General features: G+C 42.8%; 1 protein-coding gene across 1 annotated transcript in view; it reads right to left on the bottom strand.

Annotated features, from left to right (window-relative positions):
* Positions 1-734: 734 nt before the first annotated feature.
* AP1M1 (adaptor related protein complex 1 subunit mu 1) overlaps positions 735-27346 on the bottom strand; it is a 48584-nt gene continuing 21972 nt past the window's right edge. Inside the window, exons 2-12 of the mRNA XM_044268838.1 lie at positions 22563-22719; positions 20574-20641; positions 18395-18525; positions 17098-17245; positions 14166-14292; positions 12177-12319; positions 11997-12068; positions 5481-5639; positions 5153-5278; positions 4763-4838; positions 735-1532 (exon numbers count right to left, since the gene is read on the bottom strand). Of these exons, the coding sequence (XP_044124773.1) occupies positions 1510-1532; positions 4763-4838; positions 5153-5278; positions 5481-5639; positions 11997-12068; positions 12177-12319; positions 14166-14292; positions 17098-17245; positions 18395-18525; positions 20574-20641; positions 22563-22719 (1230 nt within the window). The 3' untranslated portion in view covers positions 735-1509. The remainder of the gene's footprint in view (positions 1533-4762; positions 4839-5152; positions 5279-5480; positions 5640-11996; positions 12069-12176; positions 12320-14165; positions 14293-17097; positions 17246-18394; positions 18526-20573; positions 20642-22562; positions 22720-27346) is intronic.

The raw sequence follows: 27346 nt of genomic DNA, 5'->3' as shown, positions 1-27346 counted from the left end.
GCATAGAGGTCTTCTTCTGGCTGTTACAATATCAAGGTCCTAAGAAGGGATCTGCTGCCTCGTCCCAGACCAAAAGCTAGATGGATTAGTCAGGCAATCTCCTTCGGGGCCCACTCTACTAGGTCAGTTGCTACTTCTTGGGCAGAGAGTGATTTCACTTCCATAGAGCAAATCTGTAAAGCAGGCTAGGGCTGCTGTCCCGCCTAGTAAGTTTTCTTGCTTACTCTCCAGGGTTGCTGTCATAGGTGAAGTGGGAAACTATGAATTAACACATGTGGAATTATATACATAACAAAAAAAGTGTGAAACAACTGAAAATATGTCATTCTAGGTTCTTCAAAGTAGCCACCTTTTGCTTTGATTACTGCTTTGCACACTCTTGACATTCTCTTGATGAGCTTCAAGAGGTAGTCACCTTAAATGGTCTTCCAACAGGCTTGAAGGAGTTCCCATAGATGCTTAAAATCTGCCTCTTCAAAGTAGCCACCTTTTTCAGTTTCACACTTTTGTTATGTATATAATTACACGTGTTAATTCATAGTTTTGATGCCTTCAGTGTGAATCTACAATTTTCATAGTCATGAAAATAAAAGAAAAAACTCCTAGAATGAGAAGGTGTGTCCAAACTTTGTCTGTACTATATCTATATAAAAAAAGCTTAAGATGTTATGTTCCTTGGTTCTTAAAAGGACTGGGGATAGAAAGGGTGTATAAATGTGTAAAAACTGAAAACGTAACATTTAATTTGCATTTTAATGCATCAAAAACACAGTAAGGCCAACATAACATCTGCACAGATAAAAATGGCATCTAGTGACGAAGGAAAGTGTCCTACAGATTTAATATACTTTCTTGTGAAAATTTAACAAACTGTATTGGTCTCTAGGAGAAATATTTCCAATCAAAAGGAAGTTACTACATCTATTAGCTTATAAAGTATCCAACACTATGACTTCTGAATACTTAATAGCGTAGAAAAAATAAAATACTGAAATAGGTCCTCATGACCCGAGGCATCTGTAAAGCTCAAAAATGGTCTCTACTGAGGTAAGCTTTTACTTTTGTAACAGAAATCCAACATTAAAAAGGGGCGGTTGTCTGACGCTGCAAAACAGCATGTCCCATCAATCCAGGAATCATCTTCAGGTTGAAATGCATTTAAGATGATGGCACTTCAATACAGGCACATTGCAAATATGCTTAAAAAAAAAAAATATATATACAAAATGACGTGTGTAACAGATTATAGTGGGGTTATCCTGGAAAATCCAGAACAAAAAATTACCATGCAGACGCAAAGAAAATGCTTTCCATGATGTCAGTCAACACCATCTAGATAAGTCTTTCTGTAAATATGGACAACTGTGTAGCAGCTTGTATACAGGGTCTTGTAACCATCAATTACAGCAGATTTCTTCCATGTTCCACAATGCACCTATCTAATTGAACCTTCATATATATAATTCTGGTTTCTACTAAATGTTACGTGAGCCATAGGTTGACACTTCATTACTGTGTTCGAAGCTGATAGTCTATTGGAGAGAGGGAAGAATAAAAGTATCAGTTCACAGCAAAAGAATTGAGGTGATTGTACAATGCAATTTGCAATTACATCAAATGTATGCATGTAGAGAACCAGATCAGATCTTCAAGCCAAGAAGCAAAAGGTAGTAACTCCTTTAATAAATCGCTTTTGAAATACTAGGTCCAATGTAAGGCAACTGGGCTTGTATTTTTTCATTTAACAAGTCCTCTGAACGTCTTTCTCAATTAAAATGACTTGTACATGAAATCTCTGGCATTAAATACTAATGACGGCATTAAATACTAATGACTGCTTCAGTCAGTATAATGTGTTTATCATAATCAACATGAGGTCAAGGATTTCATAAAATCTAGTTTTCACTTTAATTATGCCTATAAGGGTGCCTTCACACAAAATTCTGCGACTGAAAATCTGTTTCATTCACCTAATGGAGTTTGCCGCGTGTGAACGCACCCTAAGGCATCTTTCACACGGGCGAGTTTTCCGCACGGCTGCAATGAGTGAGGTGAACTTATTGCACCCGCACTGAATCCCGACCCATTCATTTCTATGGGGCTATGCCCATGAGCGGTGATTTTCACGCATCACTTGTGTTGCATGAAAATCGCAGCATGCTCTATAATGTGCGTTTTTTCATGCAACGCAGGCCCCATAGAAGTAAATGGGACTGAGTGAAAATCGCAAGCATCCGCAAGGAGATGGTTGCTAGGAGATGATCGGGATGGGGACCCGATCATTATTATTTTCCCTTATAACATGGTTATAAAGGGAAAATAATAGCATTCTGAATACAGAATGCATAGTAAAATAGGGATGGAGGATGAGCTGGAGGAAAAGGACCTTTGGTGACGTCACTGCACATCACATGGTCCATGACCATGTGATGTGCAGTGAGGTCACCAAAGGTGCTTTTCCTCCAGCTCATCAAATAAAAAGACAGAAGAGAAGCCGGGCTGCGCGAACAAGTGGATGAGGAGAGTTAAATTATAAAAAGAAAAAATAATTTGAACCCCTCCATCCTTATTGTACTATGCATTCTGTATTAAGAATGCTATTATTTTCCCTTATAACCATGTTATATCTTTGCTCACAGCAACATTGTGGTTTTCATTTATAACTGAGGCCATAAGTTGTAACTGTATTAACTTATAATAGGATTCATCAAGTTTCTTCATTTTACAGAGGAAACAAAAACAAGGCTGCATGCTGAGCTATTCTCTCCCCTCCCTCCCCCGACCCCTTGCAGACAGTTCAGCATGTCCTCAAAAAACACATTGCATTCCACATTTTTGGAGACCCATAAACTTCAATGGGGCCACGTCCTGATTTTCAAGATGTGCTGTCCATGTCTTTTGGGGCACCACAGTTGTGAATGGGTCTGCATCTAATCCACGGAATTGTGGATCAGATGCACAAAGCAACATACGGCCATCTGAATGAGCCCTTAGGCTACTTTTACACTTTAAGTGTTCCGTTTGGTACTCATGAATTCTGAATGGAAAGAGATCCGTTCAGGATGCATCAGGATCTCTTCCATTCTGGCAACATACCGTTTTGTGACTGGACACATAACCACTGCAAGCTGAGGTTTTGTGTCTGGTCATAAAAACTGAAAAATAACAGCTCCGAAACTGAAAAAAATGTAAGTCAATGGTGACTGATCCGTTTATTTAGGAGCCCAAAAAAATGGATCCATCACCCATCGACTCTTAATATGTTTAGTGACTGATCCGTTTTGATTTCACACAACTGCATCCTAACGGAACAGATGCATCCTGATGTGCCAAATCAAAAAGGTTCTGTTTAATTCCGGTAGTGAGATCCTCTGCCGGATCTCAATACCGGAATTAACAACGCAAGTGTGAAAGTCGCCTTAGTCTGATAACGTTGGCACATCTTCTGCCTGCCTGGTTTAGTTCTGTGCTGTCAAATACTAATATCAGTAATAATAAATCTCTCTTCCATTGTGTTTGATTACAGGGTTCATCATTCAGGAGATTTTCAGATTGGTTTTAAGGTATAACAGCATTAGTGGACTTTAGTCTTAAAAGGAATCTGTGACCCCCAATTAACCATTATTAACTGCAGTACTACTGCTGATGCGGACCTTCAATCGGTACTTTAGATGTCTATACTTTCCCTCTATCTTAGGCTTACGTTGTAAAGCTCTGATGTAATACACTGCCAGGCCTATCAGCTTAGGCTACTTTCACACTAGCGTTTTGTGCAGATCCATCATGGACTGATCCGTTCAGAACGGATCCGTTTGTATTATCTTTAACATAGTCAAGATGGATCCGTCTTGACAGCCATTGAAAGTGAATGGAGGACGGATCCGTTTTCTATTGTGCCAGACTGTCAGTGGCTACGTTTCATCAGACAGACACCAAAATGCTGCAAAGCGGAATGGAGACAGAACAGATACATTCTGAGTGGATCCTTTTCCATTCAGAATGCAAACTGATCCATTCTGGACCGCTTGTAAGAGCCCTGAACGGATCTCACAAACGGAAAGCCAAAATGCCAGTGTGAAAGTAGACTTACGCATATAGGGACACATTTATTAAGACCATTCATTTTAGACCAAATAACGGTAGGGTGGCCCATTTTGTTAATAAACTACATAGTTCTCCAAATGCCAGCCCGTCCTCTTCAGCACACACACTACACCCTGTGTTTTAGCCCTGGCGTGAGCGGAAGAAGTCGCAGATGCCTCAAAGTGGCTTATCTGTCCGTAAATTACCCCCATACTGCAGAGGACCTTTTGAGGAGCCTTCTCAATGTATTACACTGGAGCTTTGAGGCGGCACAGTGGGAGAAAAGGGGAGTGTAGATATATAAAGTCAGTGTCAACAGTACTAATGTAGTAGTACTGCATTAATAGCAGTTAATCAAGGTCACAAACAGTTATTTGTGTGACAGATTAACATTTTTTTTTTCCCTAACACGCTCAGAACAGCTTAAATTCATTGCAGCCAGTGATCAGCTAAGTGGTAATTTTCTGCATGTCGAGAGGGACCAGGGAAGAGACACCAGTGGGGACTGGGAACCTTAAGAATGGGAGCAGCAGTGGATTAGTATGGTTAGACTTGTTTAAAATTTTAAACCATTCTGCGTTTTTGTTTCATTGATCCGCAGAACAATCTCTTTAATGACATACAGCAGTCATCCTTTGCAGAGGAATATTCATTATCGCTGCGCTAACCCTGCACCTACCTCCATTTTGAGTGATGTATCGCACCCATGGCAATGCCTGGTATCCACTCTTCTCTATTATTTTAAGATAGCGGACCTGTAGAAGAATATAAAACTTCTATAAGTTCCTTTCCTGAATAAAGTAATTTGTTGACAAACAGTGAAAAAATAAATATATATATATAAATAAAGGAAGGTGAATTAATCTCTCTTACATTTACAATCATGTTAATGCACAAATACCTTTTTTTTGCCCATTTGCCTTTCCATAAATGCTACATTACTGTGTTAAAGAAAATCATATTCTTGGTAACTTGCCTTCAATGGGACCACGTACTTTGACCAAAAAAATAGCTATGCTATAGTATAAGTATAATAACTATGAGTAATGCCATTCATGTAGTGTCAAACCTGAATTCCAGAGGTGGTAAAATAAGGGATCTCAAACTTCACACTTATAGGGGGCTTTCCTTCTTTGTCCTCAGCTTCAACACTTGGGAGGCCAAAATGAGCTCTCATAAGGTATTCCTTTCCACCCTGCAGCAGCACAAAAGAAAAGATGCACTGATTTTTATCACCACATCAATATGGATATGGTCAAAAAATATAAAATAATAAATACCCAATCCCAACTACAGGAGCAGAAAAAGAAGCACAAATAACAAAAATAAATCCTTGGTGAAAAACTAAGCAACAAACAACCCTGGTACTTCCATAAGACAAATTAAATTAATCTTACCGGGAAAGACTTTATAGACCACACAATCTCGCTATTTTCTGGCACCCATTTCACACTCCCAACTGTGGTTTTGAACTTGGGAGAATCAGCATCATTTGGAACTGGAATGTGAATTTCCACATTGTTGGCTGTAGACCTGCGCTTGAATTGACTTTTAGCCTGTGATAAAGAGGAAGGAATCCAAGTTAAGTAGGAGTGTTCCATAACAATACATCCAAGAAGCAAAACCTTTGCGTGACTTCAGGTGGCCATACACAGACAGAAGATGGTTGGGGCTTGATAAATCATCTGGTGAGCATTCACTTTGCAGACTAAGGGCTCATGCACACGACCGTATGTATTTTACAGTCCGCACACCACGTTCTTGTATGCTGCACTATTTGGTTAAAAAAAATATATATTATATATACACACACACTTTTTTTTACAGTGGTAAAAAGGTATACTTTTCTTTTTACAATGGAGCTCTATGGTGAACCGATGCCACTGTACGGCATCAGTCTGAGGCCTTAGATAGGAAAAACATGATGTAAACATAGCCTAAGGCATCTAACTGCTGTTAGAATATGGATGACTAGTCTGAAAGATTTTCTCCGGGGGCTAACAGTCACACATTAAATAAGTAGAGTAAGGCTGCTGGCACACAGTGCAGTTCTGACATGCATTCAGGATGCAGTTTTTTTTATTGTAGCTAGCTGAAAATAATTCAATAAATTTCTACTATGCAGAACACCAGGGGGTAATGAGGCTGCTAAACTGGCTAAATGCAAAACTGCATCCTGAATGCATGTCAGAACTGCACTGTGTGCCACCAGCCTAAGGGACCTAAAGGAAATTTTATACAAATCACCTGATATACAAGATCTCGTACGTATTGTCACACAGGACCAAAAAAACGAGATTTTGTAAAACTTACCAGTAAACTCTCTTTCTCGCTCTACATTGGGGGACACAGAGACCATGGGTATAGCTATGTCCTCTAGGAAGCGTTGACACTAGTAAAAGCTGTTAGCTACTCCCGCCAAGGAGAATCAGGGCCTCCATGGCGCATGCTTCCGGAACTCTAGCTCTGGAGAGAAGGTGGGATGCTTTTGTGCAGATACCGTTAGCACACAAGGACCAATGGAAGAGTCCCTTTAGGAGGAAGAATGTGGAGGGCGTCACACCCCACCAGTTGGGACCGGATCGTGTCTGCAATGGAAAGCCACCAAACAAATACCCCGTGCAACGCAGGTGAGGGAAGGTAGCAACGTAGGAACTACCAAGGCATACGGGGTGACAATGAACCATGAGCCAGAGGAGCAAAAGACAGAAGAATAGGCTAGGTCTAAGCCCATACCCTGTAAGAGACCGACGCTATACAGAAGTAGCCAAGGATCAAGTGGCCGTGCAAAAAAAAAATAAAAAATCTGCCTGAGAAGGAAACCAGGCAAGGGAAGTCACACTGCAATGCTAGCCCCATATCCCAGCAGAGGAGGGAACACCCGTAGAAGCCACCGATTCAGTGCTGAAGAGTCCACCGCCTAGCGAAGGGCTGTGCAGTAAGAACCCAAGCATGTAGTGGAAACGTAATACCGCTACCACAGTGGTAGCCAGCGCTTGCCCCGTCAGCGCAAAACTGAGGGGGAGTCCCGATACTATCTGCAGAAGCCACGTTCCACACTGCCCCAGTTATGTGGAGCTAACCTTAAAAATTCTACCTGGAAGGGCGCTGAACAGGAGCAACTGCCAAGCAAGCTCCAGGGTAGGACCCCTACCAGAGGGGGATGTCCCACTGCAGCAACCATGAACTCGAACATTAGCGAAAAGCTGCACCTGTGGAGGAAAACAAGCTGTAGGAGCTAAACCAGAGTTGCCAGCATAACCACTTCCCAAGAGAAGGGGGGAGTGGTGGATAGAGAATATGGAGTCAGTGAAATGCCCACAGCGAGAACTAGTGCATAAGGCGAGTCCTGTACCCCCTGGAGTGCAATAGTGCACCTAAGTAAGGGGGTAATGCATACAGCACGTAATGTAACCAGTGATAATGTCATCGCGCCACCGATGGATCTGCATATGGCAAGTCCCGAACCCAAAGTCATTGTACTTAGTCCACCTATGGCAGGGGACAATGTACAAGGCAGGTACTGAATCCTAAAGTAGTGCAGTTACTCCACCAAAGGAAGCGGGTAATGCATACAACAGTACTGCTGGCCACCTAGACGCAATCTCTGGAAGATTGCTTCGGACTCATGTCAGGGTCAGAGTCAGAGATTCTCCCCCCTTCCTGGACGGACCCGTCCCAGTGAGGGAGGGTGTGTCTGAGCATGATTTAGGGAGGAAAAGTGGGGGAGCGGAAATATTCGAGGAGAAAGATCCTGCTGCGGTTTGCTTGCACGCAGAGCTACCCTTCTGAATCTTACCCCTGCCAGTTGTGGACTGCACAAGCGGGGACTTATCAACCAAACCACCCGAGGGTGGAACGGAAACTCCTAGAGGTCTCTCCACCGGATTGCGAAGGCGGTGCATTATCAACCAAGGAAACCCCAGAGGGTGGATGGAAGGTTCCAGCAGAACCCACTGGATTGCGCAGGTGGAGAATTATCAACCAACAACCAGGATGGTGGATTGGGAATCCCAGAGGTTCTCCACTGTATGGCGCAGGTGGAGAATTTATCAACCAAAATGGTCCCGGAGGACGGATTGGGATCCTGCAGTGGTCCTTCACTAAGTTGCGCAGGTGAAGAATCATCAACCAAACGACCCCAGAGGGCAGATTGGAAACTATGGGAGGTCTCCCATACCCGATATAGGACACGACCCAGTGTGCGACCACACAGACCGGTTGGCGCTGTGGCTGAGGAGGGGGACCCCTATAAACGCACATTCCTTTATTATCATTTTTAAAAACTAGGAAGCCGGCCTCAATGACAAGAGGCAGGAAGGGGTTAAATCCTCCACTCATGCACAGTGTACTTAGGGGAACGGCCCAAGATAATCAGGTGCCGGCCTAAGAATGGTGGATGGCCATGAAGGGTTAAGGCAGTGGCTCAGCAGCGACTGGGGGAGGGGGAGAAGGGCAGGAAGATTTTGCGCCAGAGTGTCGTCTCCCCCCCCCCTGCACGGCCTTTCAGAGAGTGCCCCCCACCAAATGCTGCACTGGCCGTGTCACAGATCGGCCGGACCGACTGGGGGCATTCACCCCACCGTCCGGGCCATTGATAGCGCTGATCGGACAGAGTTAACCCCTTCCGGAGCGGCGCGACAGCGTACGCTCCAAGGGGTGTAAATGTGGGAGGTGTCGGGGAGCGGGAGTCTCCTCTGCATGTGTGACTGTCTGCCCTGCTGGCAGCCATATTTTTTGAGCGGGGCAGCAAAAAAATATCGCAGCCGGAGCACAGAAGCAGTGCCGGCCGAACGCAGGGCGGTTAACCCCCTCCCAGAGCGACGTGCCCAGTGTCCGCTCCCGAAGGGGTGGAGAAGGGTAGATGCCGCCTTGAGAGCGGGAGCTGCGCTTCACTCCCTGCATGTTAATACGGAATATAGCACTAGGGAGTAGTGCAGTTACTCCACCTATCATTGCACTTAGTCCACCTAATTCACGCCAGTAATGCATACAGCACACTATTAACCCCCTATGTCCTCCACTCAATCAACCAAACGGCCTGTGCCAGAGGGGAATGCTTCAGGGGTGCTGGAATGGCTGCAGGTGCTGGGCTATGCTGAAGCCCTGTCTGTTCGCAGACTTTTGCCACCACGAGGGTGGGGGAGACGTACCCAGGAGGGTTAAATACTCACCTAGTCCTGTGCACTCACCTCTCTTCTCTTTCCTGCCGCCATCTTCACCCCTCCTCTGATCCAGTAGGGTCACCCCTTCAGCCACTGGCACCGTAGTGGCAGGACGCTGGAAAAGGGGGGCTTGGATGGGTGACCCGTTGGCTGGCAGGATGCAGAGAGCGAGGCTGCCCTGGTCCGCCTTGTCTTCTGTGGGGGAGGCAGCAGTGCAGGTGACTGGCACTGGCGCAACTCGACCCCGGGAGAACAGGGAAGTGAGGCGTCCACCGTTTTTCCATCTGAAAAAAAAATTATAATAAAACTAAAAATCTTCAGAGCAGGGAGGTCTTGCCTCCTATTGACACTAGAAAAAAACTGAAGCGCTCTCTCCAGGCTGAAGGGGGTATAGCTGCCAGGGGAGGAGCCAACAGCTTTTACTAGTGTCAACGCCTCCTAGAGGACATGGCTATACGCATGGTCTCTGTGTCCCCCAATGAATATGGGCGACAAATATGAGGAAGAGATCCCACTTCAGACTGGCATTGCTATCAAACAGCCAGAAGAGATGGGTTAAAATGATGTGTTAGGGGAGAAGTATGGTACTAAAACATTAATAGTTTATATTGATTTTCTTTATAAGCAGTGCATACAGAAGTCACTGCTGCTCTTTTCCATATTCTCTGCCAAATATCTAGAAAAGCTTCCCATTTAGGGTGCATTCAGATGACCATGCCATCTTGCTGTCCGCAAATTGCGGATCCACAAAACACGGATGCTACCCAATTTGTGGAACAGACGGCCCATTATAGAAATGCCTATTCTTGTCCAAGGATATGACATGCGCCATCTTTTTCATGGGGCCACGGAACGGAACTGTGTGATGCCCGCATCTTTTGTGGCCTCCCTGAAATGAATGGGTCCGCACCCTCTCTGCAAAATTGCGGAACGGATGCAGAACCATTCATACGGTCGTGTGAATGAGCCCTTGGTCATATATGGATTTCTAAGAAGTACAGCAGGAAGGGGAGAGGATAAAATGGAATAAATGCATGGGAGGGGGAATTTTATTTTTACCAAAGATTTCTTAAAGAAAATATATCAAATATCACATATGAAAGACATGGGGTGGCTTGTCCTTTGACCAAAGAAGGGAATTAGGATGTATTGGAGCTAGTCAAAGCTTCTCTATTTCCATCCATTTGAAATATGCATAAACATTAGACCAAGCAGGAAGCCTTCACAAGTGTGTAGCCCAATAATACAATACCACATCTGGAACTGCAAACCTCCTTTATGCTTAGGTGACATCAGGACACTGTTAGGTATCCTGTGTTTCTCACCCCAAATGGAATGGAAAATTGAGGACTTTGAGGCACAGAAATCTTTTAGTGGGACAGGTAACATTTCAAACAGATATAATTCCTTAGGTAGAAGAGTAATTTTAAATGAGGCTATACGACCAAATAACGAAAGCAGTAGGATGGCCCAATTTGTTAATAAACGACAAAGTTCTCTAAATAAAGGAGGGAAGTTATGGGCATATACTGTATTATAAGAGGGAGTCAGATATACTCCTAAATATTTTATTTATTAGTACACCAATGAAATTTGTAATTCACTTGGAGGAGGGACTGAAGAAGGACTGAAGAGTACAAGATATATTAAGTAGAAGAGCTTCAGTTTTGGTAGCGTTAATTGTATAACAAGATAAACAGCTAAGAGTCTAGCAGAGTAAATAGATTGTCTAGCCCTCATATTGCTCTGCCCAAAGTAAGTAGAATATAACCAGCAAAAAGGGGTATTCCCATCTCAGACAATGGATATGCCCCCATTGTCTGATAGGCGCGGGTCCCAACGAGAACAAAGCAGGGATCGCTGTGGCTGGAGGACCCCGGATTTCCACCACAAAGCATTGACCATGCTCCCAATCATTTCTATGGGGTAGGCGGCAATAGTCGAGCCAGCGCTCAGCTATTTTCAGCAGCCCCATAGAAATGAATGGAGGGCAGCTGTGCATGCGTAGTGCACCCTCCGTTCATTTCCCTGCTCCATTCTCATTGTACGTACGGGTCCCTAGCGATATGCCCCCATTGTCTGAGATGGGATAGCCCCTTTAAATTCCTGATCCCTAAGATGTCAGGATTTTCCCTAATTGTAGCTTTCAAAGATTCTATACATAGTATGAAAAATAGGGGTGAGAGGGGGCACCCATGGCGCCTACCATTACGAATGTGAATAGGGTTAGAGTAGACATGGGGTATTTTAATGGATACTATGAGACTGGAGTATTAGACCTTTGTAGTGAAAAAGAGGGACCTTTCAAGACAAAAGTTGTGAGAGTGGAGAACATATCGGGCTAGTTCAGGCGGTCAAATTGGGAGAAATTTCATTTTTTTTTTTCATTTTTTGGAACAAATAACATGATAACCCTTTAATAAAATTAAAATTAAAATGTTTTGTATTGCAACATTCCAAAACCCATAATTATTTTTAGTTTTCTTTCGACAGAAGCCTTCATTTTCGCGGGCCAACTTGCAGTTTTCATATTTAGGTACATAACACTTTTTATTGCGTTTTTTTTATCCAAAGGATAGAGGATAACTATTAGATCAGTGCTGGGCTGGGACCCCCAATAATCACGAAAACTAGGGCCCTGTACAGTGTGGAGCCGCCCAAAATAAAATGGAGGGGCCCTTCATGCATGTGCTCAGCCACTCCATTTCTATGGGAGTTCTGGAGATATCTGAAGATAAATGTACCAACCTTGATCATATATTCAATTCGACTGTGGGAATGTTTTTCTATTACAGATTCAATCCAGATGAGTGGCTTCACCTGAGAGAGTGAAAAAGAAGCACTTAGAATGTGCAACTGAATGAGCGTTCAACTACAGGCAATTTCCCTTCCTATTTTAGTACACGTGTAAGATATGAGCACACTTACATGAGTATTCAGGCGATAAGACATGAGCTCAAACTCCCCATCTGGAGGAATGAAAGATATAGTCCGGTCATTTTCAAATCTTGATAGACGAACACACTGGTGGAACTTGACATCTTCCAGCTCCACAGACTTGCTCTTACCACCTATAAGGACATACATCATGTAAGTCATCAATGTGTGCAAAACTGCATATTTGGTATACAAAACGATTTGTTGGATGCTAATCAAATATTGTTCAGGCGACCATTTTTTTTGTCTAAAGGGGTTTTCCGGATTCCATCCTTCAAAATAATAAATTTCTGAATGTAGCTGTGATTTTCTATTGTATTTCTTTTAACTTTATTGCACTTATTTTCCATTCAGGGCTGTAGTCACATGAACATGTTCATGCAGCTTTTTCTTATTTCCTGTGATGTTATGCCTATGTCCGTATCAAATCAGCAATAGGGGCAAGTGATACGCAACTATCTGGGTGGGAGGAGCTACAAACTAGCTGGGCGTTGTTAGGGGCAGTGCTGGAGCTGTGGCAGAGAAAGAAGTGCATCATGGATATGGTTAGATACAGAAACAGGAAGAATGTACAGAATGTACGTAGTAAAAATGGGCAAAAGTCAAAATGGTCGCTTCACCTCCCAGCAAAAAATTTAATGAAAAAAAGTGATCAAAAAAGTCACACACCCCAGAATAGTATCAATGAAAAGTATTGTCCCGCAAAAAAATTAGACCTAAAACAGCTCAGTACATAGAAAAAAAAAAAAAAAAAAGTTATGGTGGTCAGAATATGGCAATGCTAAGGAAAAATTTGTTTTAGTTTTCAGTATTAAAACGCAAGAAAAACTATATATGTGGTGTATCGTTGTAATCGTAATGACCAGGAGAATAGAAGTAACAGTTTTACCCCTCCGGTCTGATATTGATTACTTATCCTGAGGATAGGTCATCAATGCAAAATATCCTGGAAAACTCCAGACATGTCAGGAGAGGTTACAGGTCCTCTTTAAAGGGGTTCTGCACTTTGTTTTAACTGATGATCTATCCTCTGGATAGATCATCAGCTTCTGATCGGCAGGGGTCTGGCACCCGGGACCCCCGCCGATCAGCTGTTTGAGAAGGCAGCGGCGCTCCAGTAGCGCCGCGGCCTTCTCACCGTTTACCGCCAGCCCACTGACGAGTCTCAACTAGTGTCGGCAGGGCTAAGCTCCATTCAAGTATCATCCCTGTTGATACTAGTCGTGACATCAGTGGGCCAGCGGTAAACAGTGAGAAGGCCGCGGTGCTACTGGAGCGCCGCTGCCTTCTCAGACAGCTGATCGACGGGGGTCCTGGGTGCCAGACCCCTGCCGATCAGAAGCTGATGATCTATCCAGAGGATAGATTATCAGTTAAAACAAAGTGCAGAACCCCTTTAAAGAGGACCTGTAACCTCTCCTGACATGTCTGGAGTTTTCCAGGATATTTTGCATTGATGACCTATCCTCAGGATAAGTAATCAATATCAGACCGGAGGGGTCCGACACCCCTACCCCTTGATTAAAGAAAGCCGTGTGCTATGCCAGCGCAAGCCTCCCTTCAATGTTTAGCTGATCGAAGCAGTGAGAAGGTGTAATTACAAGAAGCTTCAATGGGAAAGCTAGTCCTTCACACGGCTAGAAATAACTGACAGAACTACCCTAGCCCCCTAATTCCGCAGACTTAAACCCAATTGAGCATCGGTGGGACTACTTCAATAATTGAGTTCTATGGATCCTCCCTCCAGCAGCTGTGGGATGCACTGCAGTCAGCATAGCTCCAGATACCTGTGACAACCTACCAGACCTTAGTCACACACAGCCTGTGTAGATGCTGTCCATGCTGTACAAAGCGGTTACTCGGGTGGTCATAATAATGTGACTCGACTGTTTACAAGTTTAAAATACTAGGTACATTGACTAGAACATTTACCTTTTTTTTAAAAAAAGCTGTGAAACTAACAAAAGGAATAAAACTTACGTCCTGTATTTTCAAAGAGAACTTTGTCATTTAGCCCCAAGCGCAGTTCTGGCATTCCAGACAGAAAGACTCTCATTTTAATGGACCCAACTATCTCACTTCGTAGGACATTTCCATTGGCACTGACCTAAGAGGGGGAAAATAAGCACAGATTTATTACTAGCATACCCCAAAGAAAAGTTTTTGACAAACAAGCCTATTAGACAATTCATTTAACTGAAGGGAACTACAAGCATATCTACAGAACTTCACTTTGCTGACGAGTGCCCACCTCCCTGCCACTGAAGTTTTTTCCAACGGAAAGGGAGAGACGGGATCTCGCGCATGTGACTACTCCTCAACATGCACTATTCAATACAGAGTTTTGAAAAAATGGCTAGGTCAATTAAAGAAAGCGATCCAGCAGGGACTGTTCACTAGTTTATGCTTCCCTTGTTAGGACACCATAAAACTGGTGACAGATTCTCTTTAGGGCTGATTCACACGGGAAACATAGGGTGTGTGCCTCAGCCGCATCTCCCGGGCCAACCGTAGCTCCTCTGACCCAAACAGACGGTAACATGCAGTTAGTCCCCACTGATTTATTGTACTGTGGTCATATCAGCACTCAGCAATAGCCCAGCAATCAGATGGAGACTGTATCCTTAAGTACTATGACACAGTCCGTTTGGGTTAGGTCAAGGAGATGCAGGCGACACACGGACTGCATTTCCCAGGCTGACCCCCGTTGTGTGAATCAGTGTGTATAAATAAATAAAAAATATCAAAACTTCCCAACTCTACTCAAGCTGCGGCCTGACTGGCCTACATCTACATTAAAGTGAAAGTCCACTCTTAGAGGTCACAAATTGCTGGACTTCCTCAACAGCAGTAGCCCTTCATCTTTAACCCCTTCCCGACCCTTTGCCGTACATATACGGCACCCCGATCGGGCAGGCATCTCTGAAAACGGAGGATTAACCCATTATATGCTGCAGTATTCCTTCGTGCGAACATACCCAGTCATCAACTCTCAAAGACAATCATGTAACATACTCTGCATGATTCTTTAGAAAGAGCAGTTACAACCTGCTTCACATAATCCACTTCTGAACTGCTGAGATATGCTACGTGACTCCAGAGATCCTGCCCCCACTTTAGAAAAATTAAAGGGCTTCTGTCACCCCACTAAAGTATTTTTTTTGGGGGGAGGGGAGGGTACTTATAATCCCTACACTGAGATATATCAATACATAATGTTATTAATCATTTTGGTTCAGTAGATAATGCAAAAAACGGACTTATCATATGCAAATTACCTGTCTACCAGCAAGTACGGCGGCTACTTGCTGATAGCAGCCGCATCCTCCTCTCATAAAGACGCCCCCTCCTCATGTTGATTGACAGGGCCAGCGGACACGCTTGTTCTCTGGCTGGCCCTGTCTGCATTCAAAATCTGGCGCCTGCACCGTACCAGTCTTCAGTCGGCGCATGTACACTGAGGGGAGGACGCTCGCTCGGCCGCTCCATCCTCAATGAGCCTGCGCTGATGACTTCACATCTACACCCGGCGCAGGTGCACTGAGGAAGGAGCGGCCGAGCGAGCGTCCTCCCCTCAGTGCGCCTGCGCCGACTGAAGACAGGTACGGCGCAGGCACCAGATTTTGAATGCAGACAGGGCCAGCAGAGAACGAGCACGTTCGCTGGCCCTGTCAATCAACATGAGGAGGGGGCGTCTTTATGAGGGGAGGATGCGGCTGCTACCAGCAAGTAGCTGCCCTACTTGCTGGTAGACAGGTAATTTGCATATGATAAAAAAAAGTCTGTTTTTTGCATTATCTACTGAACCAAAATGATTAATAACATTATGTATTGATATATCGCAGTGTAGGGATTATAAGTACCCCCCAAAAAAATAATAATATTACTTTAGCGGGGGGACAGAAGCCCTTTAAATACCATCAATTACTCTTTTTCTGCTCCCATTATATATTTTCTTCTGTATAAATGTCCTATACTTTGTCCGCAAAATAGAGAACTATAGGACACGTTCTACTTTTTTGGGAGGCACAAAAAAAATGTAGACCAGATGCAGAAAAACATACAGTCATGTGCATGGAGTCATATTTATCATTTGTTTCTAGGTTAAAGCGGCTGTGTCCCCAGGATCAACCCTATACAAGCAGGCATATAGCCCGGTAGGGTTGATAAAGCTAAGTAAATCGATACCTGTTCTGGAGAAATTAACCCTTATTTTTATGCAAATAAGTTATTGGAGCACCAGCAGACGGGCTTATGCGGTTTAACCTCTGGTGCTATATATACTGATGCCTTTATCCCCTTAGACGCGAGTCTAGCGCTGATCTATCTCGCCTGCGCACTGGTTTTTTAGCATGGCACCTGCACACCACATCATCTGCTGCTTGCCGAGCACAGAAGATGACTAGTTCGCACGCGCGGTGACTTCACCAAACCAGAGGTGGAGGCAACTGCAGATGAAGCCGGTTGTGCCTCCAATTTGGGTTAAGTGAAATCACGGTGCATGTGCACTAATCATTTTCGCTGCTTGGCAAGCAACAGAAGACGTAGCGGGCTGGTACCATGCTAGGAAACCAGTGTGCCGGCTCACTGGTGAGACTCACTTCTAGCACTGTCAATCTAAGGGGAGGTGTCAGTATAGAGCACCAGGGGTGAGTCGCTGAAGCGGTGCTCAAACTACATAAGCCCACCTCCTGGTGCTCCTACAGCTCATTTGCATTACATTAAAGTGTTAATTTCTCCTGAACGCTAGCAATGACCATGAAAAGAAGGATATCGATTTACTCAGGTTCATGAACCCTCCCAGGCTATATTCCTAGTTGTATAGGGTTGATCGTGGTGACAGAGCCGCTTTAAGTGTTTCTTTAACTGCTATTTTATAACCAGGATATCATTAAATACTGTCTTTGCTTACAAGTAGATTCACAGACTCAATCACGTCCAGAAAAACTTCATTCTTTCTATATTTAATTCCCTCTGATCTCCAAGACACAGCATTGGTGACAGTGGCAGGAGGACGAGGAGCTCCAGTTTCTAGCTTGTGTCCCTCTTGAGTGATATACCTATGCATACGTAACAGTACATTAAAAATATAAGAGATGCAAGTACTTTGCAAACATTAATACAAACATCTTTGTCAGATCAAGTTTATGTTTCTTATTGAATCATTGCTCTTTGGAAGAATCAAGGGTGAAAGCAAACTGCACGTATCGACACACTATAGTCATCATAATTTCTTCTTAAGTACTGTAATAGTTCATGGACAATACATGATATTCACACTGCGGAATAAAAGAATTGTAAAGATTCTTAAAAGGGAGAAAAAAGTAAATAAATAAAAAAATCACCGAAAAGTGATCTCCTGACATGCCACAGAATTTTAAATCTGGGTAGTCTGATCTTGGGTTGCCAGTTGCCACAAATTGTAGTACATACTAAATGGCCTGCCATTCACATCAGTGGAGCTCAGACAATGAAATATCAGAGCCCATTGGGCACTCTCCAGACAGGAATTTACAAAAAAATAAATTCTTAACATCACTGCTGGTCTGAGCTAATAATTTGTGATCTTATAACATGAATCTGTAAACGTGTGTGATAGGGTCCTTGTTCTCCTGATAGTTGTGGGTGCTGCAGATGGGTTGTAGCCAAATGATATTCCATATAGGTTTAGGATGGGAACACTTCACTAAGCTTGAGTTATGCAAAACCAGGAATCCAGTTAATGAAAGATTTAAGATATGTACATGGGTTGTCTTAGTTCAAAAAGAACTTGGGCAGCCCATGTAAATGTGCTAAAACAACAAAAGAATAGATACTGACCCCTCCTCTACTGTGATGCTTTCAGCAATGAGCTGTGGTCCTCCCCACTACTGTTTGTTTTCCCGCCTGCGTTGGTAACTGCTGCAGCCAATCACTGGCATCTGCAGTGATGTCCCTTCCACTGCTGAGGCCAGTGATTGGCAGCACAGTGACCTGTGGGCATGAAACATTGCTGCTGCATCCAGGAGGATAACCTTGGTGGCGGGGAGGACTGGAAGAAGCAGTGCGAAAAGGAGTATTCCTTTATTATTTTAGCAGAATACAGGGTCTGCCCAATTTTTTTTTTTATTATTATTTTTTACTCTGACAATCCCTTTAATTAGATGTTAAATTCATATTCACTTTACAAACCGCCAAGCATGTTACAAGGTCCATTTATTAATACTCACTCTTGCAAAATTTTGCTATCAGTGGTTTGCGGATAGCCAAAATCCATTAATTCATCTAGTAACTCATATATTATGACAAAATTATCCCGGATACTTTCTTCTTCTAATTCTTTGAAATATTCAGAAAATACCTGTAGCAACATGAATGCACCAATTAACTGCAAACTCTAATAACAAATGTACACAAAAACATTTCTTTTTCAATTCAATCTCTCCGGAGTACTGTAGGCCACCCATTCCAGTTATTACCCTAGTTGCCCTCCTTTGAACCCTCTCGAGCTCCGCTATGTCTGCCTTTTAACAGGAGCCCAGAGCTGTACACAATACTCCATGTGTGGTCTGACTAATGATTTGTAAAGTGGTAGGACTATGATCTCATCACATGTATCTATGCCCCTTTTGATGCACCCAATAATTTTATTGGCCTTGGCAGCAGCTGTCCAATACTAGTTTCTACAGTTCTCTTAGTTTTCTGTCCGCTAAAACTCCTAAGTTTATTTCCATGTCAGTGTTATCCAGTGTTTTATCATTTAGTATGTACTGGTGACTTGCATTATTCCTTCCCATGTGCATAACCTTACATTTGTCAGTGTTAAACCTCATCTGCCACTTATCTGCCCAAGCCTCCAATCTATCCACCTATAGCAGTCTTATATATAAAAGCTGTGAAGAAATCGCAGCACTAAGCGGCGCTTCTGTGGATAGGTTATCAGTACCAAATTCCAGGATAACCCCTGCAAGTCAAAAAGTGTTACCCCTCTAGATGTCTTGCACCAGTTGGGAAAGCTTTAACTGGGTAGTTGAAGTCCCCCACAGCAATGACCTTATTGTGATTTACCGGAATGGAAGCACTACGGAGTGCTTCCCTGGGGTTCCGCTCCGCAAAAAGATAGAACTTGTTCTATCTTTTTGTGGAACGCACTGATCGCAGATCTAGTTCAAGTGAATGGGTCCATGATCTGCATGCGGCTGGCTCACAGTCTGTGCCCGTGCATGGGCACAGCCAGCACACGCTCGTGTGCAAGAGGCCTTACATGTAGCAAATCTCTCTCTGAGGGATTCAGGAGCTACATTTCTGCTACTCTAGGGTGGTGCCTCACATAGCGTTTTCTTAAGGGAAAAAATAAAATAAAATCGCTGTGCTTTTTGCAACATTTTTCCTGACTTTTGTGCCACATTTTCAGCGAAAAACACCTCACTAGCTGTCAGGGAATTATGAAACAGACTAGAGTAGTGCATTTATTGCAGTGTTTTATGGGTCACAGCATGCGCTAAGTATTTCAAATAGGCTTCTTTATAGGTAACAAAAAGCTTTTTTTTTTATGTTGTTAATAAAAAGGTTTAAAAAAAAAATCATGGTGCTTACAAACCCCCCAAAAAACAAAAAACAGCAACACAGAAAAAAAAAAGGCTAATAAAGATGAAGTTTACATGGCTATTCACTTGACTACAGGACAAAGGCCTAGCTCACGCATCAGTGTTTGGTCACCGATTGCAAACTGTGAGCCAAAACCAGGTGTCAAAAACCTTGAACAGGTGTAAACCTTTTCATTATACCTCATCTCTGTTTTGGCTCACCACAGACTGAACAATGACATGTTAAATGTCCCTTTACAAAGGGCCAAGAATCAGCCAGATAATAACTAACGAGCGTTTGTTGGAAACACTCGTTCGTTGGGCAACTGGATGGTTTGAGCGGGCACTTAAATCGTTGTTTGGCGGCAGCAGATCGTGTTGATTAAATAATTTCTGCTGCCAGCAAACAACGAGTCTGTATGAGGATGAGCGATCGCATTAGCAATGGATCCTGCCCATAATGTGGAGATTGCCACATGTAAACGCAGTGGGCACTTCTACTGACGAGCAAGCGATTGCCAGGAAGGAAGCATGCTGAATTGTCCCATCTAAAAGGGACCTTAAGATGTGGATATTTCACAAACTTTGATGGCACTGTAATAGGCTGCAAGTTTTCCGCACACAATTCCACAATAGAAAATTCACTGTGTCTGCCATGTATAAACATATCCCGAAATTAAGATGCAGGTCTATAGTTTATCATGTGTTTAATTCCATCTAATCTACAGTACATGACTGCCTGAATGCATTTGTCATTTCTCCCCACCCATCAAGAACATAGCAAAAAGTAATGTCCACAAGAAGAAACAGCAACTATCCTCACCTGAATCACCTTGTAAAGGAAGGAGAATACCAAGGACACACATGCATTCTTTTTGGATGTTGCAACCACTAAAGTACTGCTAAGGTTAACTGGAAAGTAAAAGGTTTACAAAACACATGCCACAGCAGTCAAAACAAGTAGATGAAAAAGAAGTAAAAAGTGAAACATAAAAGAAACTGATGTCAAAATATATAATAGAACAGAAAATCTAAAATGAAAAAAAAAAAAAGTATTCTCTCTTAGTAGTGTCGCTGCTATTGTAGACATGATGGATTGCTAAAAACCACCAGTACTAACTAATGAAGCTCAAAAGGAGCCACAATCCTGATCTAGTTCTGTCTGTTTTTGTCACTTTCCTGACAAAGATGCAGAGACATGGGCAGATGATGCCATCACTTGGCTGGTTGGTACGTTTCCTGGTACCACACTAAAGAGGCCATCACTGCTATCTCTGCAAAAAGAATTGCAGTCTGAGATGGGGCATGGCATAACATGACTGCTGTCTAGCTCCGCTTATCCTCCTCTGCTGCCAGCACAGTGCCACTCTAGAAATGTGCTAATCAGCCAAATCATTTGAGGAAGACTGGTTGCTTCAATTACGCTGCCTACCAACTCCAACTTTTTCAATAGGGTCATAAGGTAGAAGTCTCATCAACTAGTCTGTCTCAGACTGAGTCTTACTGCCTTATTATTAATTAAAATAGTGTGGTAAGGTGAACAGAAAAGTGTATGGTAAAGTCCTGGAAGGGGTGTATATCCCACCCAGCTTCCTCAACTGGGTGAGGTAAATAAAATCCAGGACAGGTTTTCCCCCAGCCTGAGGGATCCCAGCTGAAGCCAGCTGGGATCATCAAGGGGAAATAAAGCACAGTCCAGGCTGTCAGTCTGGGGAGAGGAATGCCTGGAGAAAGCCTGGGAAGTTGGCTGCGCTGCTGGCTAGAGAAGCACAGTTCTCTGTGTTCAATAGGTGAGCTAGGATCTTCACTGTATTAGCCTGAGCCCAGACGGGCAGGTGTTTATTTTAGTTTGGTTTATGTGTTGTAGTGCTGGACCTTCACCTTACCCAGCGATTTATAACTGGGGGTTGCCTGTATTGCCGGAGTGTGATATAAAGCAGCATTTGGACTTTAACCCTGTGGTCTGCAAGAGAATCTGTCATCGCCACCCAGCCTGAGAGTGTAACCCCTTACAATGGTTAAAAATTATTAATTCGATTTTTAAACAATACTTAAATAGGGCTCTCCGGAAATTAAGAAGCTACCGAAAATACTTAAATATTACTTTATTATAAAATTTTCCTAAATACATTTCCTTAGTTATAATGGGCTCATCTAGGAAAATAAAATGGCCGTCGTTTTATTAGTACACACAAAACTTGTCCTAATTACACAGCAGAACAAGTTACTTCAGAACACTTCCCTAACACTGCCTCATCCTCCTCTCTGATCTGCTGGTCAGGATCTATGATCCTGAACACAGATTTGTAATCTTCAGCGGAATTTAGGTCATGTGGAAACTTGAAGTACAGAGGAGGGTGGGGATGTGGATAATGAGCAACAGCACTTGTATGCAGTCTCCATTACCACAGCCCCAAATTACCACAGTCTATCCTGTCTGTACTTCATGACTCCTCATGAACTCCTTTTCTACAGAGATTCAGCTCAAGATCTTATCAGCTGTATTCAAGATCATCCCTGACAAGCAGATCAGAGGAGAATGAGTCAGCTCTTTAGCTCAGTGCTCTGAAGTAACTTGTCCTCCTGTGTGATTGGGACAGGTTCTGTGTGTATTACTAGGACGGTGGCCATTTTATTTCCCCTGATGATTGCTCCCTAGACAAAATCAGTCAGTCAGTCATTCTAACTAATGAAAGGTATTTGGAAATATAGTTATAAAAATATTAAAGTATTTTCATTTTCTTAATTCCCAGAGAACCCCTTTAATTTGGCCACAAGTATATACTATAGTCTAAACATAGAATAAGGATACAATATAAATTATTGTGTTTGATCCACATGAAGCGGACTCCTCCATGAGCCAAAATTGGCGAGAGCGCCCCTTCCTCTTCCTTTTCCATTAAAATCGGCATAAAGTGTTCAACTTCAGACATGTCCACATCTCCACGGTAATTACGACAAATGAGAACCTGAAAGAATAAAAAAAAAAGGGCAATGTCTAAAGTATAACCTAAGTAAATAGTTTCCAATGTGAAACTCTGCTTCTTAGGCAAATACATTGATTAGAATGTCAGACAAACATAATTGAAAACATTACTGACCACTTTTACGGCAGTCATGATTGGTACTTCAGCTAGGCTGTGACTATTAACGGCAGCATAGTCTAAGTGCTGCGTGGCTCTTCCAAGTATAGATGAGCAGGAGCTTGGCTCTCACATGACAGAGGGGCTCATGCTCTAAACAGCCCAGATCAGAAGAATACATTTTAGAGTATAGTATAGTGTATTATGTAAGCAGAGGACCAAATGTCAAAGTCCTCTTGTGGGACTATTAAAGTCTAAATGATAGAATTAAAGGAAATCTGTCACCAGCGACCTCCCTATCCAACTGTTTCCGAAGATACATCGCTGTGGTTCACCGGAAAAAGCTTTTCTTTGGTTGATCTAAGACGCTGTTCCAGAGTTACAATACCTTTTCTTAATATGCAAATTAGGCTTTTAGTGCCTAACAAAAGGAGTCATCTTTGCTCTTTTTCCACCCAAGTTCAACTCATTTCTGTGCCCAGCTCCTCCCTAGCTGCTTTTCCAATGCCAGGCCCTATCAATTAAAGCAGCCAGGAAGGGGCTGGTCGTAGAAAGGAGCGGAGCTTGGGTGCAACAAGAGCAATGGCGATGTCCCCTTTGCACCACAGGCATGATATATGGGCAGCACAGTGGTAGCACTGGTGCCCTAGGTTCAAATCTGACCAAGAAGAACATCTGCCTGGAGTCTGTATCTTCTCCCCGTGTTTGTGTGGGTTTCCTGCCACACTCCAGATATACTGATAAGGATCTTAGATTGTGAGCCCTATTGGGGACAACATGATGCTAATGTCTGTTAAGCGCTGCGGAATATAGTAGTGCTATACAAGCGCATAAAATAAATACATTTGCAAATTAAAGGACTTGTCTTACTTCAGCAAATAGCATTTGTCATGGAAAGAAAGTTAATACAAGGCACTTACTAATGCACTTTGATTGCCCATATTGCCTCCCTTGCTGGCTAGATAAATTTTCCCATCAAATTATATACTGCTCATTTCCATGGTTATGACCATCCTGCAATCCAGCAGCGGTGGCCCTGATTGCACACTATAGAAAAAAGTGCTGCACTATATGTGCTCCTGCGGTCCCTGTGCTCTTTCCTATATTGTGCACACATGACCACTGCTGCTGGACTGAAGGGTAGATATAACCATGGATATGAACAGTGTATACTGTGATGGAAAAACCATTCTTGCCAGCAAAAGAGGCAATATGGATAATAACAATACATTAGTAAGTGCCTTGTAATAACTTTCTCTACAAGATAAATGCCATTTGCTGACGTGACAACCACTTTAACCCCTTCCAGACACATGACGTAATAGTAAGTGATGGCAGCAGATCACTTGCTGCATTTTGATGTACTATTATGTCATGGTGATCAGGCGGGCACTGGAGCGGTGCGCGCCCGATCACATGCAAGGGTCCTGCAGTCCCTGATCGCCGGGCCCCTGCTGTATCAAACAGCATTACTGTAAAAGCCGATGCCGGCAGATAAACCCCTTCTATGCCGCGGTTAGCGCTGACTGCAGCATAGAGAGCATTTGCGGCAGGTGAGGAAGCCCATCGGGCAAAGCATCAGGACCTGCCTTCTAAGGGGGCCGAGGAGATCCAGCCCCAGGCTGGGTTTCCTAGGCAACCTGTTAGTGTATTACAGAGAGTAATACGCTAACAGGCAATACAATACAGATGTATTGTGATGCAGTGTAGAGGGGATCAGACCCCCAAAAGTTAAGTCCCATAGTGGGACAGAGTTGTTTTTTTTTTTTTTTTTTTTTTAAGTAAAAAAAAAAAAAAAAAGAAAAAAAGTTAAAAAATTTTAGTAAGTAAAAAAAAAAAATGAACAAAAAAAAACGCCCCTTTCCCCTGATTTAATAGTAAAATATAGAAAAACAAAAAACTTTATAAACTGTCAAAAAGACATTTATCACCTTACATCACAAAAAGTGCAACACCAAGCGATCAAAAAGGCATATGCCCCCCCAAATTGTACCAATAAAACAGTAACCTCATCCTGCAAAAATGAACCCCTACATAGGACAATCGCCCCCCCCCCCCAAAAAAAAATAATAAATAAATAAAACTATAGCTCTCAGAATATGGAGACACTAAAATATAATTTTTTTTGTTTCAAAAATGCTATTATTGTGTTAAAGTGAAATGAATAAATATTAGGCATCGCCGCCTCCGTAACAACCAGTCACATAAATAAACTGTGCCAAAACAACACATTTTTGGTCACCTTGACCCATAAAGTGTAATAATGAATGATCAAAATACCATATGTACCCAAAAATTGTACCAATAAAAACGACAACTCTTTCTGCAAAAAAACGAGCCCCTGCACAAGACGATCGGCAGAAAAATATAAAAAATGATGTTCAGAAAACGGAGACACAAATACATTGTATTTAAAAAAAAAAATGTTTATTATGTAAAACTGAAACAAAGAAAGTAGACATATTTCATATCATTGCGTCCATAACAACCTGCTATATAAAAATCGCACACGATCCAGCCTGTCAGATGAACATTGTAAAAATAAAATAAAATTGAAAACTGTGCCAGAACAGCCATTTTTTGGTGACCTTGCCTCACAAAAAACAAATCATATGTATCCCAAAATAATACCAACAATACTGTCACCTTATCCTGTAGTTTCCAAAATGGGGTAACTTTTTGGAAGTTTCAACTGTAAAGTATTGAAATCAGAACCAATGACGAATCGTCTGAACTGCATATAGACCATGCAACTGATATATGGTGACATCACATGGCATGGGAGGAGGCAGCACCGCTCACAGAGCCTGGCCTCTTAACAGAGGATTGGCAGGGGTTCTGGGTGTTAGACCCCCACCAAACAGATACTGATGAAGAGATAGTTATTTCTTTATACAAAGTGAAAAGACAATGACAGTATAATGAGTTATGTGACAGAAAGATTAAAAAAAATTGTTATAGCTCTTAGAATGAGGGCTTGGGCATTAGGTCCACAAAGTCATATTGTCCACTGTTGTATGTGCCATTACCATTTGGAAACACTAAATGGACAGGGTGGACGCTTGCACACTGAGCCAAATATGGATTAAAATATTATTTTTTCCCTAGCAAAAAGATTATCCTTTAATTAACCTATGCAACGTTCAGCTCCCACAAGCATTTATCAAGCATAATAGTGCATCTGTGTCAGGTATATACCCAAAATCAAGATTCAATGTAATAAAATGACTTCAATCAATAATTCAAAAGTTACAGAATATCTACATACACGTTTTATACTGTGCACACAAAGTGTCAATGATGAGGGCAGTGAAGTCGGTAAGCCAAAGTTGAGTCCGACCCCTGCATTTTATCACACTTCGACCCCCAACTCCCTCAAAGAATTTAAAGGGAACCTGTCATCTCCAAAAAACATCCTCAGCTGCCAGCAGTACCTGAGAGTAGCCAGCAGCGTGTTTCAGACGATGGTTTTCTTCCTGAAGGCAGATGAAGCAAAAGCTCAGAAAACAATTTTTTTTATCCCCTGCCCGTGTGATTTTGTAGTCATGCTTCAAGTCACGCCCCCTTTTCTGTGACTGACAGCGCTTATGCACGACAGTTCGGCTGCCTTTGCCGAACAGCCGGCTGTCAGTCACAGCGAAGGGGCAGGGTAGGGGGCGTGGTTACCGTGACTTGAAGCATGACTACAAAATCACGCCGGGCAGGGGATAAAACAATGTTTTCAGTACTTTTGCTTCATATGCCTTCACGAAGAAAACCATCGTCGAAAACATGCTGCTGGCTAGAGGATAGATAATCAGTTAAAACAAAGTGCAGAACCCCTTTAAGTATAAATCACCCCCATTCCCAATTTCACATATAAAATATATAAACAATAAATAAACATATCACATATCGCCACGTCCGAAAAGTCCAAACTATTAAAATATTTAATAAGCTGGAACAGAAAAAATAAACTGTGCGATTCGCCATTTTTTAAAATTTGGAGTGCACGTGGCTTTTTTTGGTTTCTTTTTTTCGCATGGTATCCAGTATCTCAATACTTTTTCATAGTATCGAAATTGAATCAAAAATTTGGTATCGCAACAACTCTAGTTAGAACAGGGAGGGAAGGGATGCAAATGAGCTCCTAACAAGCTCTGCCTCTAATGCCACCAGATGTAAGGCAGCTGTCCTATAAGTCAATGTTCAGCTCTTCCAATAAGCCTTGAGACATCACTTGCATATTAAATAAGCCAGCACCTCATCTGCAGACAGCTGTTTTGGGGTGATTGCCCCTCATCAGTGCAGAGCAGAGAGTACTGGCTTAACTGGGTGAGAGGCCTGTGTCCAGGTTAGGGGGAAACTAACTCTCCAAGGGAGAGTTATAACCAGGGGCGTAACTACCATAGCAGCAGACCATGCAACTGCTATGGGGCCTAGGGAAAGAGGAGGCCCAGTCTTAGTTGGATTATCTCCTCTTCTACTGGAGATGAAAACCTGGTCAGGACTCTACCCTCTAAAGCAGGCATGT

This window comes from Bufo gargarizans, chromosome 1 (assembly GCF_014858855.1).
Source record: "Bufo gargarizans isolate SCDJY-AF-19 chromosome 1, ASM1485885v1, whole genome shotgun sequence".
NCBI classification, from domain to species: Eukaryota; Metazoa; Chordata; class Amphibia; order Anura; family Bufonidae; genus Bufo; species Bufo gargarizans.
This window is presented reverse-complemented; position numbering and strand designations above follow the sequence as displayed.